This window comes from Gallinula chloropus (assembly GCF_964237585.1).
Source record: "Gallinula chloropus genome assembly, chromosome: 2".
In the NCBI taxonomy this organism is placed as follows: Eukaryota; Metazoa; Chordata; class Aves; order Gruiformes; family Rallidae; genus Gallinula; species Gallinula chloropus.
The window spans coordinates 9,573,347-9,592,943 of record NC_140086.1 but is presented as its reverse complement, the minus strand read 5'-3'; the positions used below and the strand labels follow the sequence as shown (position 1 = coordinate 9,592,943).

General features: G+C 43.8%; 1 protein-coding gene across 1 annotated transcript in view; it reads left to right on the top strand.

Annotated features, from left to right (window-relative positions):
* Nucleotides 1–661: 661 nt before the first annotated feature.
* TG (thyroglobulin) overlaps nt 662–19,597 on the top strand; it is a gene marked incomplete at both ends in the record, with an annotated part of 159,750 nt that continues 140,814 nt past the window's right edge. The window contains 10 exons of the mRNA XM_084280248.1: nt 662–728; nt 2,333–2,441; nt 3,324–3,421; nt 3,825–4,028; nt 4,380–4,539; nt 9,466–9,572; nt 10,614–10,757; nt 12,468–12,653; nt 15,688–16,737; nt 18,331–18,918. Coding sequence (XP_084136374.1) covers nt 662–728; nt 2,333–2,441; nt 3,324–3,421; nt 3,825–4,028; nt 4,380–4,539; nt 9,466–9,572; nt 10,614–10,757; nt 12,468–12,653; nt 15,688–16,737; nt 18,331–18,918 — 2,713 coding nt within the window. The remainder of the gene's footprint in view (nt 729–2,332; nt 2,442–3,323; nt 3,422–3,824; nt 4,029–4,379; nt 4,540–9,465; nt 9,573–10,613; nt 10,758–12,467; nt 12,654–15,687; nt 16,738–18,330; nt 18,919–19,597) is intronic.

The following is a 19,597-nucleotide window of genomic DNA, read 5'->3' as shown; positions in this document are numbered from 1 at the left end:
TACACCTGGAGGATGAAGCCCAAGAAGCTAAACTGCTTCCAGTCAGATACTTGTGAAAATGTGCACGCTGCAAGTGGGAGTAAGTGCAAAAGGTTGAATGCAATTCACTCTGGCCTTCAATTGCCTTCACAGTCAGTGAAGCTGTCTCCATCTTGTTTTTCATTTAATGAATATCCACATTATGAGTTGTGTTCGCTCCTAGTGCTGCAGTGCTTGTAGGCCAATCTCTTACCTGTCTCCGCATGAGGCCGGGCTCTCTAGAAACACAACAAAATTGTACTTCTGATGCAGACCACAAGGTCTGGTTACACCACGGTGCAGGTGAGAGCAGGAGCTCTTGGCCAGGGTCTTGTTGATATGCTAAATTTGCACATTGATTTGCTAAGTCACCTCTGTGCCTGCTGTGTCTTGCTCTCCTCTCCGCTGACTGGGCTCAGTAGTGCTCCCTGGAGCAGAGATGAGGAGAACCACGAGGGCAGTGCCAGGTGAATGGGCCTCTCTCAGAAGCATCCTATGCGTCACTCACCCAATTTTGTGGCCAGTCTACCAGCACATAAGTGAACCCATCCACGTGACTGTTGCTATGAAAAGGCAGGTGAAGGAGACCTGGGGTGGCAGGGCTGCCTCGCTGACAGACGGGATGGAGCTCTCCCATCGCAGGATGGGCTCCATCCCATTTTGCTCCCTTCTCTGCTGCTTTATTAGCATAGCTACAGCCAATATATTTGGTAAGTATGCTTGTTCCTTGCCTGTGTCGAGTAGTGACTGTGCTTCTGCTGTGTATTACGCTGATGAAGTATATAATGATCTTGAATTGTGCACATTGCTATCTTAGCTTGTCATAGCGTGCTCTGCAGAGTGAGTCTGGGCTCTGGGTTAAATACTAAGCTCTAAGGATCTTTAAACTATCAGGGTTATTAGAGTTCAGTACACCTCAATTTTGGGGGAGAGGGGGAAAACCATCTTCTGGAAGAGCAGGCTGGGCTAGAGAAGGAGCTTAGGTAGGAAAAGGTGGTGCTGTATGCTTGTGAAGGTCCTAAGATTGTGTGTTCTACTTGTATGTGCCATCATCTAGTTAAGGCCTGAGCTTTAATTTAAAATGCTGGATAGTCTGAGTCCTGTCCCCAGTTCTTTGGTCTGAGTTTGACAGTCCCGCACAACTTGCAATTTGAGTCACCCATTAATCTCTTAACTTGGATGTCTTGGTAGACTCTAGCACCGTGCAAAGGAATCTCCACACACCACAAAGCAACTGACTCAGAGTCACATTTGAGGTGAAAATGGTGAGGTTTGCCTACACGTGGCTTGCCTGTAGGTGAGCTAATCCAAAATCCCTCCACGGTCTCACGAAAATTTTCACATGGGCTTAAGAGGACAAAATAAGAACTCACAGAAACAGAAGTGATTCAGAGATCTTGGGTGCACAGAAACTGTCTGTGGTTAAAGAAGTCCCTGAGCAGCAAATTGCCGGAAGCTGAGAAGTATTCAGAACACTTGTGAGGTATTGGTGTGTAAGTATTGATGTACGTGTGGTCACGCTCGGACCCAGTACTGGATTAAGTGAGCCTTTGCTCTAAACCACAGCAGCTGGGGTTTGGTTTGTTTGCAGTGTTTTTATAGAACTAGTCAAGGGAATTAAGAGTATGACATTCGTCGAATATTGACAGAGAAAGTGTAGGGTTGACTCATCTGTGTTGTAAAAGGGCACCCACTGAATTTCATTGTTCTCCTTAAAACAGCATCCAGATTTGGGTTAGGATGTATTAAGAACTGAAGAGTCAACTGCTTTGCCCTGGTAAAGATTGAGAAGTGCTCCTCATGTGAATTAGTCTGATGCTCACTGCTAGGCATCTATTCTTTTTATGTCTTTCATGGGATTAACAAGAAATGCCTCTCCTTTTGGTAGAATAGTGAGTGACTTAGCTTTAATGAAACATGAATACTCATAAAGCATTAATAGTGATATGTGTGGTCATTGCAAAGGGCTGCTTTGTGGTGATAGCTAAAACTGGGTATGTAGACTACCTCAGGGACCAAAAAATGATAGCTATACCAGTACAGAGTAGAGCTGAAGGTAATTAAATATAGGCCTGGGAAAAGGGTTCATGAGCATCTCAATCATGTGCTTATCCTGCAGTTGTCAGCCCAGTGAGTTTGTTCAGTTCTTCCCTAAGCTATCCCATGCAGAAATACATGCAAGGAGCAATGGGAAACAACCAGGGAGGACCCGTGAACCTGAGGATTTACAACAGTGTTGGCACTGTCAGGATTTGGATAAGAATGGGCTTGTGGTGAAACCACCTTTAGATATTTACCTTCTCGCTGCTTTCAGAGTACCAGACAGATTCCCAACCACTACGTCCATGTGAACTTCAGAGAGAAAAGGCTTTTTCAGGAGGAGAAAACTATGTTCCTCAGTGCTCAGAAGATGGCCAGTTCAGGTAACTCATCCCTGCTGTTACACAACACGACTTTCCATTGCTAATGAAAACTTTAGCTTTGGTTCTGAAGAACCTCCATATCAGCAGACTGGAGAGTGAGGGGTGTGGGAGTCTGAAAGGACTTAGTTGAGCAGGTCCAGCCTCTACTCAATGAATTCCATGTTGCTGGAAGTAATCTCTGGGTTAAGAGGTCAATCTAATATTAATCAGCTATTTTTGGCAGCATCATTTGCATGTTAAATACTTGATGCAGGTTGTTGTGTAATGCAACTGCTATCTATCTACACGTGCTTGTGGGCGCAAGGTATGTGGTCAACATGTCAGCTGGTACAGCTGGGCCAGGTTGACTTGGAGAAGTTATCCACCCTGCTCAAAGTGGCACAGATGGATTTCCTTCTAAAGGCAGCTGAGGAACTAAAAAGCACAGGGAGAACAGTGGTTTAGAGAGCAGCGTGTTGCTTGAAGATACAAGGAGTTAATGAATTAAAGCTGAGGCTAAGGGGGAGTGAAAATTGTAATACTCTCTACTATTACCTTATTGCTGCCTAGGGTGGAGGACCTTGACCATTCTAGGTTTGACCTCGAAAAGGTCTCAAAATATATGGTAAATCTCAGACAGTGAGAATCAAAATTCTGTCCAAGCTACTTGCTTCCTGAATGACTTCAAAGCACTCATCTGTCAGAAAGTTGCTAGAATTAACAACTCCTATCACACAGAACCAGATGATTCGAGGCACCAGAAATGTGGCTCTTTCTGATTCCATTATTTCCAGCATTAAAATACTTGAACTTATTTGCTTTGCTTTATGTTCTTGTTTATGTCCCATACTGACTGAGGTCTCTGTCACTAACAAGACAAAATATTATTGTGGTGTTCTTCAGGACAGTTCAGTGCAGTAGGAATGGTCTTTCCTGCTGGTGTGTGGATGAGAATGGCATTGAGGTACCTGGCAGCAGACAGGATGGATATCCCGTGTCTTGTAAGTCATGAGTCTTTATTTTTGTTCAGATTGGGTTTAAATCTGCTTTTGAACTGCTGAGATCAGGAATAGCTTAGCCCCAGAGTTTGATGGGCTCTAGTTTGTGGTAATTTGCTGGATGGCTCTAGTGGAGGTTTTGGAGTTTCTTTGGAGCTCATCATGGAAACCTGGTACACTTGGGTGGTCTCTATCCGTAATGTAAATCACAAAAGCAAGATTAACTTAGTGTATCAGCTTTTGAGTTGGAGGGCTTGACCCCTATCTGTGATGGATTTCTGTGTACCAATTTTCATGACGTTAAGTCCCTTGAAGCCTTGAGAAAACTGAGCTATTATCTTAAAAATAAATAATTCAGTCCCCAACAGGTACCTTCCTCTAGTAGTGACCCTCTCTGGTACTGCAGGCTTATCCTTTTGCCAGCTGCAAAAGCAGAGGATCTTGGTGAGTCGATACATCAACAGCAGCAGCATCTCCTACATCCCACAGTGCCTGGATTCAGGGGCTTTTGATGCAGTGCAGTGTGACACGGAGCTGGGTCAGTGCTGGTGTGTAGATCCAGAAGGAATGGAGATTTATGGCACCAGGCAGAGAGGAAAGCCAGCGCGGTGTAAGTAATATTCCACAAAACAGTGGGGTTTGTGGGGTGGGAAGGTTTGGAGTGAGTGAATGATGGTAGATCAGGAGCTTGGATGCTGTGGCCTACACTCATCCTATAAACTATAGATGCAGAATTGAGGTATATAAGTCCCTGTTCCATAGAATCATAGTGTATCTGAAGTTGGAAGGGGTCCATAAAGATCATCAAGTCCAATTCCCTGCTCTTCATAAAGAGAATACAAGGCACCTAGGTGTCCATGTTCAATGTAAACAATCTAAACACCTTCCAAACAATAGGGTGGCTATTCAGCTGTTTGTGGAAGTCAAAACACCAATAAACATTACCTTATTTTCCTGTCAGGCCCAGGGAACTGTGAGATCCGAGACCGTCGCATTCTGCATGGGTTTGGGGAGAAGAGCCCACCACAGTGCTCAGCAGATGGAGAATTTCTTCCTGTCCAGTGCAAGTTTGTCAACACTACGGACATGATGTTTTTTGATCTCATTCATAGTTATAACAGGTAAGAGAGTAGCCTTCTGAAACAGGGGGGCAATCCTGCTTACCTCAAGTCAGTGTCTTAGTCTTACTGCATTTTTTTTCTCCATGAAGCCCTTCTTCTGTGACCCAATGTGATGCTAGTGAATGGACCAAGTAAAAACCTTTTTTTCTTCTGCATTACTTTTTCTTATTTAGAAAAGACTGATATGCCATCCCTGCTGTCCAACCAGTGTGTTTTCACACGGTGGTAGATACCATGTTGTGATCTATGTTCAGAGGTAGCCAGGGCTAACCTTTCAGACACACAAAAGCTAATGAGAGAGTGTGTAAGAAAGAGAGGAATTTAGGTGTGTAATTGAGGTGGGAAAGATGATTCTGTATGGGAGATGAAAACAGATGGGCAGATGGACAAGTGGCAACATGCAAAGAGCAAGTTCCATATGGTGGTGAGAAACTCCCATCCATTTAAGCAGTGCCAGGGTTCCTCTCATAAGTGAACCAGCAAGTGATGGATGGGCATGCTGGCATATGGACTGGGTTTGGGTGGTTGGAGCTGGCTGGGGAAGACTTCTAAACTCTGGGCCAAATGCTTGTCCGTGGGAGCAATAAGGTATTGCCCTGTGGAGGAGCTGGGAATTCATGCTCAGGAAGAAAAATAAGGGACAGGCGAGAGGAACTGCAGGGAGAGGAACTTGTTTTGGTGAAGATGTTCAGACTCTAGAAACCTTTCTGTCTGTCATGAAGCGCCATTATCTTCGCATCTCAGCCAACACTTTTCTCCAGTGGAGGGCAGTGGAGTAAACGTAATGTCTCGTTCTGACTGTAGGAGGAAAGGTATTTTATTGTAAATGTTAGTTTTGCTGTTTTGAGGGTTTTCTTTTTTAATTTAAGCAAAACTGAAAGGCAGGTCCAAATGCACACTGCAAATTTGTCAGAGCTTCCGGAGAGGTTATTTTGGCAAGAGCAAAATAGTCTCTTTTGTTTGTTGTCTTGTGGAGTGTGGAAATTCTAAAAGAGCAATTACAGAGGAGAAAGAAATGCTTTAAAATCAGGTTTTTTCTCTCCCATTGGGAGATTTGTCTGCAAAGGCCCGTGAGATTGGTCTTTTCTCATGTCCGTATCATGTAATTAATCATAGCAGGATTATTTCACTCCCAGCTGTCTACCCTTCTAATTATGGCATTGACTTAACCCATTACCATCATATCTGAGTATCTCACGTCATTTATATATTTATTTTCACACTATTCCTCCCTGAAGTGTTATTATCCTGTCCCGTAAACAGGAGACCAGAATACAGAGTTGAAGGGATGAGTTCCACAGCAAAAGAGTACAGCAGAACAGGGATTTAAATCTATATTTTATGTTCATGTAGAATCAGTGAAGCCTCTTTCTTTGGTTCCACAGGCTGACTTCTGATATTTAGATATGTCACACTAACTCCCTTCACAAATTATTTCCTTACACCTTCATAAATGTTCTGGAATAAATCAGTATGTAAAAGAAACAAAGTAAATGTTGGAATTCAGAGGCTTAGAGCTAAGACTTTCCCAAGAGGAAGACTTTTGTAAAGAAATATGAACTAAAGTTTTCTGCATCCCCCTGGAAAATTGGCTGCTGATAACTTATTTTATACAGGCTGTGCCTGTATATGGATGGGCAGCCATATAGGAGGTCTTGTAATAGACTGGGGAGAAAGATTAAAAAATCAAAAGTCAAAGAGGATCTTTTTACTTTCTTGGTGTCATTTTCATCAGACTGAAGACCCTGTGTCAATATCTTTATCTCAGTTCACTGGGGGTTCTGCCCTGTTGCGTATTATTTCATTGGCAGTAGAAAAAAAACCCCATGATTTGATTTTCTCTCTCTGTTTCTGAATACTCAGTGATAAAGACAGCTATAACTTGAGCTGCGCATAGGAAACATAGAAGGTGTTACTTGCAAACCTGCTTTTGAACATCAGTAATGAGTTACCTTTGCTAGAAGTCAAGAGCAGAATCTCACAGTTGGAAAAATAGGTCAACAACCTCACATCTATTTACTTTCCCATATTTTTGAGTGCAAGCATTCTTGTTGAGGCACATAGATAGGGTATAAATTTTTCTGTAACTTAGATGTAGTCATCTTTGCTTCAGCCATTTCTTTGGACTGGGTCTGATAGATGAGTTACTTCTCATCTTGGGAGATGTGGTGAAAAAGAAGCCAAGAAAAGAAAGGAATTGGTAGGAAGTGAGTTTTCTAAGTAAGGTAAGAAAGGTTCTGTCCTCCTGTTTGTGTGGGCCTAATTTATGTCTGTTTGTACTTTATTTAGCTTTAGTCTCAATTTGGAACAAAAACCCCAGAATGACAGGATATGACATATGACACATCTGCCCCATATAAAAGTAGTATGATTATGCATGTGACTTCTGAACGTCGAGGATGAAAGAAAACAGCATGTGGAATTTTTCATGTGCATCCTGTTACACTCAGCTAGATGTTGAGATACTGAGGTGATGAGCTCCAGACATGAGCAATGCAGAGGTCTGCCTTTGAATACAGGGGCAATGCTCTTCAAAGAAGAGAGAAGATCATATTTCTGACTGGGCAGTGGCCAGTGTATGGTAATTCAGGGGAGCAGAAAGCTCCTGAAATGCCCTGAGCTATTTATATCTGTGTCTACATAGAAGATCATAATAAGATGGTATTTAGCTGTTTATATCTTAAACGAAATTGCTTTAGAATCATAGAATTGTCATGCTTGGAAAAGACCCTTTAGATCATCAAGTCCAACCATCACTCTAACCTGCCATCCACTACTAAACCATGTCCCTCAGCACCACATCTAACTGTCTTTTAAATACCTCCAGCAGGTATACCTCCACTTCTTCCCTGGGCAGCATGGTCCAATGCCTAACAACCCTCTCTGGGAAGAAGTTTTTCCTAATATCCAATCTAAACCTCCCCTCACCCAACTTGATGTCATTCCTCTTGTCCTATCACTTGTTACCAGGGAGAAAAGGTCAGTCCCCACCTCTCCACAACCTCCTTTCAAGTAGTTGCAGAGAGTAATTAGATGTCCCCTCAACCTCCTCTTCTCTCCAGGGTTACCAACCCCTTCCTCTGCCAGGGGTTTGCTGGTGTTAGAAATGCCAAAGGTCCTAAGAAAGGACTCACAGTAGAGTACTAGCAAAGCAGCAATTTATTATACGTTCTTGCAAGAGCCGAAAAGATCCCTTACATCCCACCCTGTGACCTTAGTCACTATTCAACCACTTACATGTTCTCACTGTCTGATGTATGGGTATAAGCTTCATCTGCATATTTTAGCAGAACTATGTATTCCTCAGTTTCTAATCAAACCCTCACCTGAGAGATTTTACCATGATTCTTTAAACACAACCGACAGCAAAACTTATTACAATAATGCAAATTATAATCATTAGCACTGTTCCCCCTTATCTTATGTGCTATCTGTTGTGTATCTTGATTGACAATTGTCCTTTACATTCCTAAATCCCCTGCAAACGATTCTGAGGAGGCAGCCTGAGTCCTCCACTCCCCAAATCAGCACAGAATAATACCACGCCCATTCCAGTTTGCAAAAGCGACATTCCCCAGCACATTCCACAGCTGATGCTTCACAGGTTTCCCCAGCTAGCACTTTGATGCACTGAGGGACCAGTCACATCTTCAGCTGTCCTGGCAAGAGGTGGCAGAGCTCTTGGGAAGACTCTGGAAGGTAGTGAAGGGCTTTCTTCACTCCTCTTACCTGACCCCATCAGCTCTGAGCCAGGCAAGTGTTCTGCTGCATTTCTCTGCAGACTGGGTGTGCTGGAGCAGCTCTGAGCTGGGTGGCACTGGAGTGCAGACGATGGTCCCAGTTTCATGAGGCTGATAAGCTGTGTTGGCATGTTAACCTTTTCCCAGGTGCTCAGGTCTTAATCCATCCTTACTTCTACTGCTAAGTGTCCTTAGTAAAAAACTCCTTTGACCATGTAATTCTCTGAAGGTCTTGAGCAGAAAATTCTTCTTTGTTGGATTGATTTTTCTTTCCCCCCAAACAAACTCCATGCAGATGGGACAGCAGACCTTCAACTGCATTTCAGGGCAAGGGTATGTGTCTGCAAAGCAATACGGTTGTTTTGGAGCTTGGAAAAAATGTTTTGCTGGTCATATTGTCTGAATCTAGCAAATCTTATCTTTTTGCTGGAAGAAACCCAAGGTGACTCCCAGTTCAGATCCCATTTACTATGGTTATTTCCCAACTCTCAGCTTATTAAGTTTCCTTCCTAAATTACTGCTTTTCTGGAACCCGGTTGTTGTCACTCCTCGAATATTATACTGGAAAATAGTGTCTCTTTGATCTCCAGAAGTAGGAGTCAATCTTACTTGTAATATGTTCAGGATTCTTTCTCCTTAATCAGTTGAGCCACACTCTCAAAATCAAGAAGATTAATGAGGTTTTTATCAGCTTTTGTGCTTAATTCGGTGCAGAAAGTGTATGTAGCAGGCAGGGAAGGGGAAACAACCCGTTTGTGTAGGCACTCTGCCATCCTGCACAGATTTGTGGCAGGAGCTAATGAACCGGTGCTGTAAAAACATTAAGCCAACACCCGCCTGCTTTACACTCCTTGACAGGCTTTAAAAGATGAGAACGGGGTTGAAAATGTGTGTGAGGTGCTGGGTACCTGCTTAGGAAAGGTCAAAAATCTGTCTGAGCGGAGAGCTTATTGACTGCATTTTGTGCTTGAAAAAGATGGTATTTAGGAGACTTTTGTGCCTGCTGAAACCCCAATTCGGAGCATGTCAGAGTCTGGTTGCCACAAAAGAGACCAAAGGAGGTTGTAATGGCTCTGTGCTGTGCAGACATCCCTGCCACACAAATTCAAGACACAAACGCAGATGCTTCCTTGTGGTTGATGTGCCTCCCTGAGCTCTTCATAGGGGGCTGTTTTTTTCCTTCCAGGCTCCCAGAGGCTTTCCAAATGTTCAGCTCCTTGCGGGAGACATTCCCGGAGGTTTCTGGGTACTGTTACTGCACAGACAGCCAAGGGAGAGAATTAGCAGACACGGGTAAGTACCCTCCAGCAGATGGTCCTTTAACTGGAGCAGCTTTGAATTCCCAAGGGAAAGGGAAAAGTAACAAGTACAGTCTTCAGCTTCATCTGGGACTTCAATTTCATTCTTTCAAGGGGTAAGGCCACTGTGTTGTGCCTGTGGGAAAAACTGGAGCTCACTGGTGAAATCCCATTCTTTGGAGCAATGCTTAGTCAGCAGCATAGGCAGTTGCTGCCCAGGAGCTAATCCTGGCCTTTCTGGGGTGGTGGAATAGGCTTTCTGTCCAACCTCAGGAGATTCATATTCAATGAGACCAATTAGCGAATGCTGGGAAATATAAGGAGCCTGAAGAACAAACTATATTCAACTATATAACAAACTATATTCTTCTTCCTTAGATAGAATTGTGGAATAGTTTGGGTTGGAAGGAACCTTGAAGGTCATCTGATCCAGCTTCTCTGCCATGGGCAGGGATGTCAGATGGTCCATCCTTTCCACTCATAGCCTCAGAACACTTTTTAGACATGTAAATTTTGCAAGAAATGTTTTTTTTTTTCCAAGGAAGAAGAATGACGATCTTGGGGACTTTCAGTTCCTCTTCCTTAAGATATTGTGGTTTAAAAAAAAAATGTCTGGGAAAAATGTAAGGCATGCTGGGTTAAAATTCAGATGATAGATGAGAACTTCAACGTTCAGTTCCCACAGGGGAACTACTGCACATATTTTCATTTACTTAAGGTATAAACCCAAAATTCTTAGGAACTGGGTTTCGGAAATGTCAGTTCCCAAAACCATGCGTTATTCTACCAGAAACCAAACCTACCAAAACCACAGCATAGTGTTAGTTACTGGATGTTCATTTTGGTAGATGTCAATGCCTGGGCACTCAGCAGTGGGTTGTATGATGCTGTGAATTAGGGTTATGCAGCATAAGTTCACATTTGGCCTGTTTGAAGGGGTTTTTTTTCCTGACAATTTCCAATTCTGCTACTCTGGTGTAAAGCAGATGACTTCTGTCTTACAGCCATGCCCTGTGTTTAAAACTCTCTTTCCCAGGCTTGGAACTGCTGCTTGATGAAGTTTATGACACAATTTTCTCTGCCGTGGAACCTGCCCGCATGTTTGCAGAGACCAGCATATACCGGATCCTGCAGAGGAGGTTTCTGGGGGTTCAGCTAGCTACTTCTGGCAAATTCAGATGTGAGTAGCACCCAGGTGATGCCCTGGAGCTTATATGTGACAGCTGCTTTTGGGGAGAGCCAGTCTAGGAGCCTCTTGCACTAAAAGCATATAATATCACAGTTTTGGTGAAAGAAGGTCCCTGAATTGCAGCTGGCTTTTGAGCTCTGGATTGTACCCGTACATTGTACCTGGCCTCTGATCAGTTCTTTCCCATGGCCTTGAAATTTGTACTAGTTGAAAACCCATGAACTCTCCATATGTTTTACCCTGAGATTATAACGGAGATGGATCTGATGATTTATTAGATTAAAAGCCTGGGAAAATACTCCCTGATTTGTGTTGGTACACTCAGAAATAGGAAGGATCTTACCTTGGCCACAATGCACTCAATCCCCAGGAGGCTGCACAGGAGTTTGTGGAGCCTTAGACAGCCAGCCTGAACTTCTGGATCTGCCCTTGGGTCGATTTCTTCCCTGGTCAGAGCAAGCAAATGGGGAGAGAGTTTCTCTGCCCACGGGCCTTGAACTCACTCTGTGGGACAAGAGGTCGGGTACCCCCTTATCTGTTTTACACCACACCCCAAGAGAATTGCCTTGGCTGGGGAGTTTGAACCCCCTGGTGTAATACTTCATCCTCCCATCCAAATTCCTCTGACATTATGGTCTCACCCTCACTGAGGAGTTGTGTCATCAGGGATGCTGATCACACCGGTCACATGTGGTTTTTTTCTGTTTCTGGGACAAGCTGATCATTGAGGGGAGTCTGGAAAGCATCTTCCCTTTTCAGCTGCACAGTGTCGTTGAGTAAACTCTGACTGTAGCTGGGCATGCACCAGCTGTCAGCAAAGATGGAGCTCTAACAGCCACAAGATGGAGATGTGACCACGTTTGTCAGCCACTGCAGAGGAGTGCGTTGGTGACTTACTCAGCTCTCACACCACCACCTGATGCCACACGCGTTAGGAAAGTTGTCAGACTCCTTTGATGAACAGGTTGCTTTGATGTGATACTCCTGCCACCTCAACCTGGTAGCTGAACATAGCTGGAAAGCTCTCGAAAGTGAGAAATGTTTAGGCTGTGGGATTGCAGAGTTATATAAACAAGCAAGATTTCTGTTGGAAGGGTGGAGTCTAGTCTCTGAGAGATCATAACTCAGAAAATTTGCTTTATGGATTTTTGGCTTCTCTGCCATTAAAGCCAGTTTGACAGCAACAGGGTATTCAGATCTTTGTGGAGGGAAATTCAAGAAATTGGATGGTCCTAGACCAAACCTCCACAGTCACGTGCAGATCCTTTTGCAGAAGCAGTGCCTTCTTCTCAGAAGAAAAAACCCCGATGCTTATCTGCAGTTTGATCTCCCAAGCTGCACATCTGTCTCTGGTCACCAGCTTTGCACTTGCCTTAAGGGCCAGAGCTCACCTAGCCTCCAGCATGGCTCCAGTAGAGCCACTGCTCTGCTTGCCCATCACTATGACTGAAAAACATGTTGAGGTTTTATTTTCTGTTTAGTTTCCAGAAGTGACACCTACAGCAGAAAACCCTGGGACCAACTCTCCAGGGAAAAAGAGGGAGATTTTGCATTCTGGGCTGGTGATTGGAGTTTCACTGGAAACAGTCAGGAAATTGAACTCTATTTTTTTCTTTTCCCCCCACATAGGCAACCGATGGGATCAAGCAGGGATGTCTCTGAAACTTTAAGCTTTCCTTAATGCTACTGTTTTCCTTCCAGGCCCCACAAAGTGTGAGGTTGAGCGGTACGCTGCCCTGCGTTACCAGCACGCCTATGTGCCGTCGTGTGATGCTGATGGGGCCTACACACCAGCCCAGTGTGAGCAGGGAGGACAGTGCTGGTGTGTGGACAACAAAGGACAAGAGGTCCAGGGCACAAAGAGACGAGGACAGCTCCCAGCCTGTGGTATGTACAGGGTTTGGGAAAAGGAAAAATGAGCAGATTTCTCAATGTCTGTGGAAAGAAAACTAAGGGACCAGTTGGCTTCTTGGCTGTGACAGGCTCTAGGGTTCAAAAACTGGGATTCAGAATCCTTTCTTTAGGTAAAAGCTATATTCTAATTTTTTATTAATTATCATATTCCTTTTATTTTCCTTTATGACCTTTCTTTAGCCTTTTAGTTTTGCACACATCGAGGCTTTTCTTTGCAGCTCTGGTATCTTTGTCTGGACTCCAAGAGCTGAGGCATTAAGTCAGAATATCTGGGATAATGTAAAGCCAGTGACGGTGGTTTTGTATTTTACCTCTTTTGATGAAATGCTATGGCATTTCTAAGGCATTGCTCATCCTGAGCATTTTTCCCCATCTCTTTTTTAACCATGAAAATGGCCAAATCCATTAACTCCCCCCATTTTTTGGAAAAGGTGTGTGGGTTTGGGCTTTGAGAAATTTTGTTAAGAACACAACATCAAATCCATGCCCCAAATGGAAATGACAGCAGAAATGTCAAAGGGGCATCGGGGAAGAGAAGAGTTAAAAACCTTCACTCCAAAGCGTACTACCTAAATATTCAGGATTGTGCTGGAGGGCTGGGGCACGGGGTCTTATCGCTGGGGCCCTTCTCCTTTGGGAAGGTAATTGCTCTGTCTTACCACGCAGAGAGAGAAGGAGGAACCTACCCTGGGTGTCCCGCCCCAAGACACTCGGTGCTCTGGGCACAGACAGGCTTACTGTGAAATGAAAATGTTAGCCTGCCTGCGAGGCTGATCACCAAGGATATTGCAAGGGAGCCTCTGTGAGGCCTCGCCATATGTTGGGACTGGTTGTTCTGTGCTTTGCTGAGCCCTCCTGATAATTTTCTAATTTTATTTTGTTTGAGGGGGGGTCAATGACTTGAGGCTGCTTTGCAGCTTTTGCTGGTGGAGTCAGGAAATTTAAGCAGGGAAAAATTTCTGCAGAGGTTTTGTAGACTTAACTCCCAGAAGGTATTTTATGAGGATATAGTTGCAGTCTGTGTCCAGACAGCTACATGCCATGTGCGTGTCTCCACTTATGCTCTGTTTTATTTGACTTTGAATCTCACACTCAGCAGCGTGGACACTGGAGGATGCAGAGACTGAATGCTGGAGGATACAGAGATAGGTGTGGGTAGAACACCGGGGACTCACATGACCTAGGGCACCAGGCAGTCCTGATGGAGATGTGCTCCTTTACAGACCTTTACAGCAGATTCACCCCAGCATTGCTTTTCTCCTTATTCCTTCTCACTCCACTTTGGTTTGATTCAACAATGACTAAGAGGGAAGATCATTTAAAGACTATGATCCTACATTTGTTTCGTATTAGCATACTTCAGGGATTGTGGCTTCCACTAATTCATTGGTCCCCAGAGGAATGTTCTTCATCCCTCTTACCAAGAGCCAGCACTGAAAACAGAAGGGGCCCATCTACAGAAAATGCCTTTACAAAGGAACCACTGTGAGGGACCCAAAGCCCCTGCCAAGAACTGTGGAACAGGACAAGGGTGAGAAAGGAGGAGTGAGAAGGATGCTGTTCAGAGAGCCTCAGATTACTTGCTAATCCATTTTAGGAGCTTTTAAGATTTTCAGCTTTTATCCTTACTGCCTGCAGGATTCACAACTGCTTTATCATATTGCCCAAATGTGGAATAAATGGAGATGAGGTGGGGAGCCCAAGGCAGGCCAGGCTGGAGCAGGCCAAAGCTGTTTATCCACCATCCTGTTCTCTACAGGGACAGCAATAGTGCTTAGGGAGAAAGCATGAGAGACATGGTAAATGCAGCGTCCGTGTAGCCTTCCTGTCGCCTGCTGGGAGTCACCAGGCTAGAGGCTGAACCCAGGTCACTGTGTTCAGCCCTCTCATATGAAGCCATCTTTCAGGGAATTGTGTAATTGCTCTTTAACATTTTTCCTTTCTAGCATCCTCTGGCAATTATTTTCATGATCTAATGAGGTGCTTTACTTCTGTACCATTTTAATTCCCATACTGTGAGAAACACTGAATAATAATTGTCTACTGTGAGTCATGTGGAGAATCCTGGTTTTTAAAAACTTTCACCATATTTTTTTGTTGAAGCTGAATATTCTCTCTGACTAGAAAAGCTGCTCTGTCCTAAAAAATAATTTTGCATCCCTTCTCTGTAGTTCTGCTACTTTTCAAGCAGATAACTGTGTGGCCCGTCATTCAAGCAACTGTGTATTCTCCAGAGATCCAGTCAGTGTGGTAACCATCCTGTCTGGTTTGATGTCCGTGTCTAGATCTACCAAGTCTTCCCTTTTTTTGGTGTCATTTGAGTCTTATACTGACATTTTCAGAGGTCCTTCTTCAGTGATGTCTTGCATCCCAACTCAAAGCCATTTCTGTATGAACATACAGATGGGGCTGTATGCAGACACACCTGTGACTAAGTTTGGCCCATGGTGTTTCCAAACCTCTTGTAGTGAACATTTCACTATGAAACTGATGATTTCGGTAGGAAACCTCCATAAATTCCTTGTTAGTTGGAAATGGTTAAAATAATCTTCTGGTTTTCTGCAGTCTAGTTCTTTCTTAGGTTCATATATAGTGCCTGGACCACCAGAGGTTTGCATTACAAGCGGGCATCCTACTAGAGAGTTACAAGTATATGGAAAAGACTTCATTCTTTCTTTCAACCATAGGAACAGAATGAAAATTTACAGTGAGAAACAGTAGAACCAGAAAAAGACCACTGAGCAGACAACACAGCTGTGGCAAAGGAATGTTTCCTTTCACTTTGTGTCTGTACTGGAAAATTTTATTTGTGGACTGTATTCAACAGCAGTTCAAATTTCCTCATCAATGGGGGTCATGCATAGTTGAAGAACTAGAGACAGATTAAACACACACTTTTAAGTAGTTTCTTAGCTAGTTTCTCAGCATCACTTTTATGTAGCCTCAGTTACATGTTTTGGAGGTTCTAAAACTTGCTTTTTTCTTGTTTTTTTAAACCTTTGTCTAGGTGAAGAACAAGTGTGCCTCTCTAAGAGGCGACAGGCCTTGTCAAGGATATTTTATGGCCCTGCTGGCTACTTCAGGCCATCCAATTTCTTCTCTGCCTCAGATACGCAGTCAGAGAAAACAGCTGGCATCTCAAGACCTTGCCCTCCTTCCTTCAAGGAGCTGTTTCTGGACTCCGGATTGTCGTCCCCAGTTACACAAAACCTTTATGCCAGCCAGATTCCCAGGCTAGAAACCACCCTTAGTGAAGCCATCATGGGGATCTTCCCAACAAGGGAATTGGCTCAAGTGGCACTGCAATTTACTGCCAACCCAAAGCGTTTCCAAGAAAACCTCTTTGGAGGGAGGTTCTTGAAGAATTTGATCCAGTTTAACTTCACAGGGGCACTTGGTACTAGTGGGAAATACAGCATTGGCCAGTTTTTCACACAAGAGGATAATGGCCAAGACCTTCTGGAGTCAGCTGAGGCATTTTCACTGGATGTATCAAAGGGGACCTCCATTTTGAGTAAACCTCTTGTAGGCAGCTTTGGCCGTACAGTAATTCTACAGGACAATCAGAATATGATTAAATTCCTTTCCTCTGTCCTGGAACTTCCAGAGTTCTTTACTTTTCTTCAACAAGTGATTTCTGTCCCCAGAAGTGTAGCCGAAGATTTAGGTGAAGTGGTGAAACTAGCATTGGGATCCAAAGACTGTGGTGAGGAGCCAAGGGACCTGTTTGTTCCAACATGCACCAAGGACGGGAGGTATGATGAAGTTCAGTGCTATGCAGGAGAGTGCTGGTGTTTGGACAGTTCAGGTAAAGAAGTTCCAGGCTCAAGAGTTCAAGGCAAACGTCCAAGGTGTCCCACTGATTGTGAGAAGCAAAGGAGAAACCTTCAAAACTTGAAGCAAAGCCTGCCTGCAGGATCAGATCTTTTTATTCCCACTTGTACTGAGGATGGAGACTTTCTGCCCCTCCAGTGTTACGGAACGAATTGCTTCTGTGTCGATTTGAATGGACAGACTATTCCAGGAATAAGGGGAAAATCTGGAAAGCCAATGCAGTGTAAGTCCTAGGGACTGGGAATTTGAAGATGTTTCCTTATTGCATTGGAAATTCATGATACTTTCTTTGTATCTGAGTATATCTGGAAAGGTATGGTGTGTACAAATGGTATTGTCCTCTAACAGGAAAGCAACAGTTGAAGGGCAGTAGTGGGAAATACAGGGCACATAAGCCTCTATATCCTAAGTCTTAGAAATGGTCCCCTCTTCTTTCAGTGTCTACGGTATGCACGCTCTATATAACTGAATGTGACCCCTGCTGAATGAAAAAGCTCTTTTACTTCCAGGAACAACTCACCTAGGCATGGTCACTGGCTCATCCTTGTCCTGAGAACTGGAGAGCTTCAGTGCCTTAAATCACAAACCTCTTTTACACTTTTAGCTTAAGAATGTATCCTCAAGTTGGTAGGATCACACAGATACACTAGGTTGGAAAAGACCTTTGAGATCATCGAGTCCAACCGTACCTGTCCTCTACTAAACCATATCCCTGAGCACCTCATCTACCCATCTTTTAAATACACCCAGGGACTCAACCACCTCCCTGTTCCAATGCCTGATGCCACAGGGGTCCAAACAGGAGAGGGATTCGAAGGCTAATAGGTTTCTCATAAAGGCCACACAATCAGTTTGTGTTGCAAATGACTTGTCAGGCATCAATTTGGCAACTTGCTTATAGATTATAAACTGCCTCTTCTTGCCTTCTATTAGTGTAATAACAAAGGAAGAAGGAAATATATAGGCTGAGGATATTGGTCTTTCAAGATTTTATGTCTCTAAATGACACATTAACAGGGGGAACAGACCAAGAGAAGAGCCTGCATCTCATTTTGGAAGGAGTAGCAGAGCATCCAGCAGACGATAGTGGCACATAGTGAAGGAGCTCCTTTGAAAAGCAGTTTTCAGTAGTAGTGGAGAATTTATTGCAATGATCTGAATTGGTAGGGGAGTTAGATCTAACAACTCACCTGTAGTGCAGTCAAAAATAAGCAAGTTCATAATTCTCTGGTGCTCAAAGGAGATTAAATTCTATGTTTTGCTATGTTTGTAGAGCTGCTTCATGGCAAAATGGAAGTTGGCTCTAGAGATGGCAGCAAAGGCTTTCAGGGCAGCATTTTGGAGGATGGCATTTTTATAATCAGCTGAAATATTCAGGAGATAATAGGAAGAGAGGACCACAGGGTCTGAAAACTGGTTAGCTCCCAGGGGAAGGAAAATCAGTATTATCCTACTATTCAGTCAGCTGCTTTTGAATGGATTGGTGTAGCTGAAAATACTTGGCTGGTGTGAACACAGTCAGGCAGACATTGAATGGCATCAAGCACCTGTTTCCCCCAGGCACCTAATAGCCTCAAAAGTTTTTAAAAATTATAGCTCTGTGCATCTTACAGCGCTCATGTGCCTTTGCAAACCCTACCCTGATTCAGCATATGATCTTAGTAGTACCGATCCTCTTAATAACTGTCCAGAAATCTTGTTGCTAGTACTGGGATGAGTGACCAAGTGTATAGTGCTGGTGTTTATAGTACCTGCGGGGGTGTTAGTGGGTGTTGTGTACCTTCAGATGTGCTATACGTGTTTTTCCTTTCCTCAGGCCCAAGCGCTTGCCAAGTAACAGCTGGTCAGGAGTTTCTAGGGGCTGTGAAACTCCTGTTGTCAGATCCAAGTGCGCTGTCTCAGCTCTCCAGCATTTACATCCCACAGTGTGCTGCTGATGGTGCCTGGAGGCAGGTGCAGTGCAGTGGCCCTCCTGAGCAAGCCTTTGAGTGGTACCAGAGGTGGGTTGTGGAGAACAATGAAGGCAAACCCCTGCCTGTTGCTAATCTATTGACTATCATAACTGGATACAAAGAGGCATCTTCCAAAGGCTTTTCAGCTTTTATTAAAGCTTTGTATGATGCTGGACACCAGAATGTCTTCCCAGCATTCACCACATATTCCTCCTTTGCTGATCTCCCACCTGAAGTGCTGGCAGGAAATGTGACTTATGCCTCTGAGAACATTTTACTGGATCCATATACATTCTGGCAGCTTCTGAACGAGCAGTTGACCTATTACCCAGGACCCTATACTGATTTCAGTGCTCCATTAAGCCGCTTTGAACTTCGTGATTGTTGGTGTGTCAATAGCAAAGGAAAACAGCTGCAAGGGACAAAGGCAGAAGTGAACCAGATCCCAGCATGTAAGTAATATTTCTGTCACATAAGTAGTGATATTTCTGATCTTTGCTTTTATGCCACAAGAGGAAAACCCTTTTGAGTGCTGTGAGGTAGGAGATGACAACTTGTCAGAAAGATTATCAATACTGTCATTGTTGGTGGCCACCAGATGTGGGGTCACTCATTTTTTGGTAAATAAGTGGTGTCTCAGCTTTGGGAATAAAGAGGACTAAAGTTCCATATCAAGCTTATGTAGGTGTTATAATTGGATATTTGGACACATAATGCTTCTGCAAAAGAAAATTAGCCAGATGGCAAAGGACACTTCAAAGATAAAAACAGTGTGTGAAGAGTTGTGTGGAAAATTCATGGTTACATTGCAATGTTAATGACTTTGAAGAAAGCCTTAAAAAAGAGGCAAGAGAGATTTTTGTTACTGTTTCTTACAATGCAGTCAGGAGTAACAGATATCCACTAGAAGTCACTAGAAGAAGAGTGAGGCCAGTGATGAAGTTCGGTAATACCTCTGTCTAGCCATCTCCATCAAAGCTGTGGGCCATCCTTGGGGTCACTTCTGCATATGACCTATATTAGAAATCATAGAATCATAGACTGGCCTGGCTTGGTAAGGACCCCAAGGATCATACAATTCCAACCCCCCTGCTCCAGTGTGAGCTTCAACCAGGCTCATAGCCTCCTTTG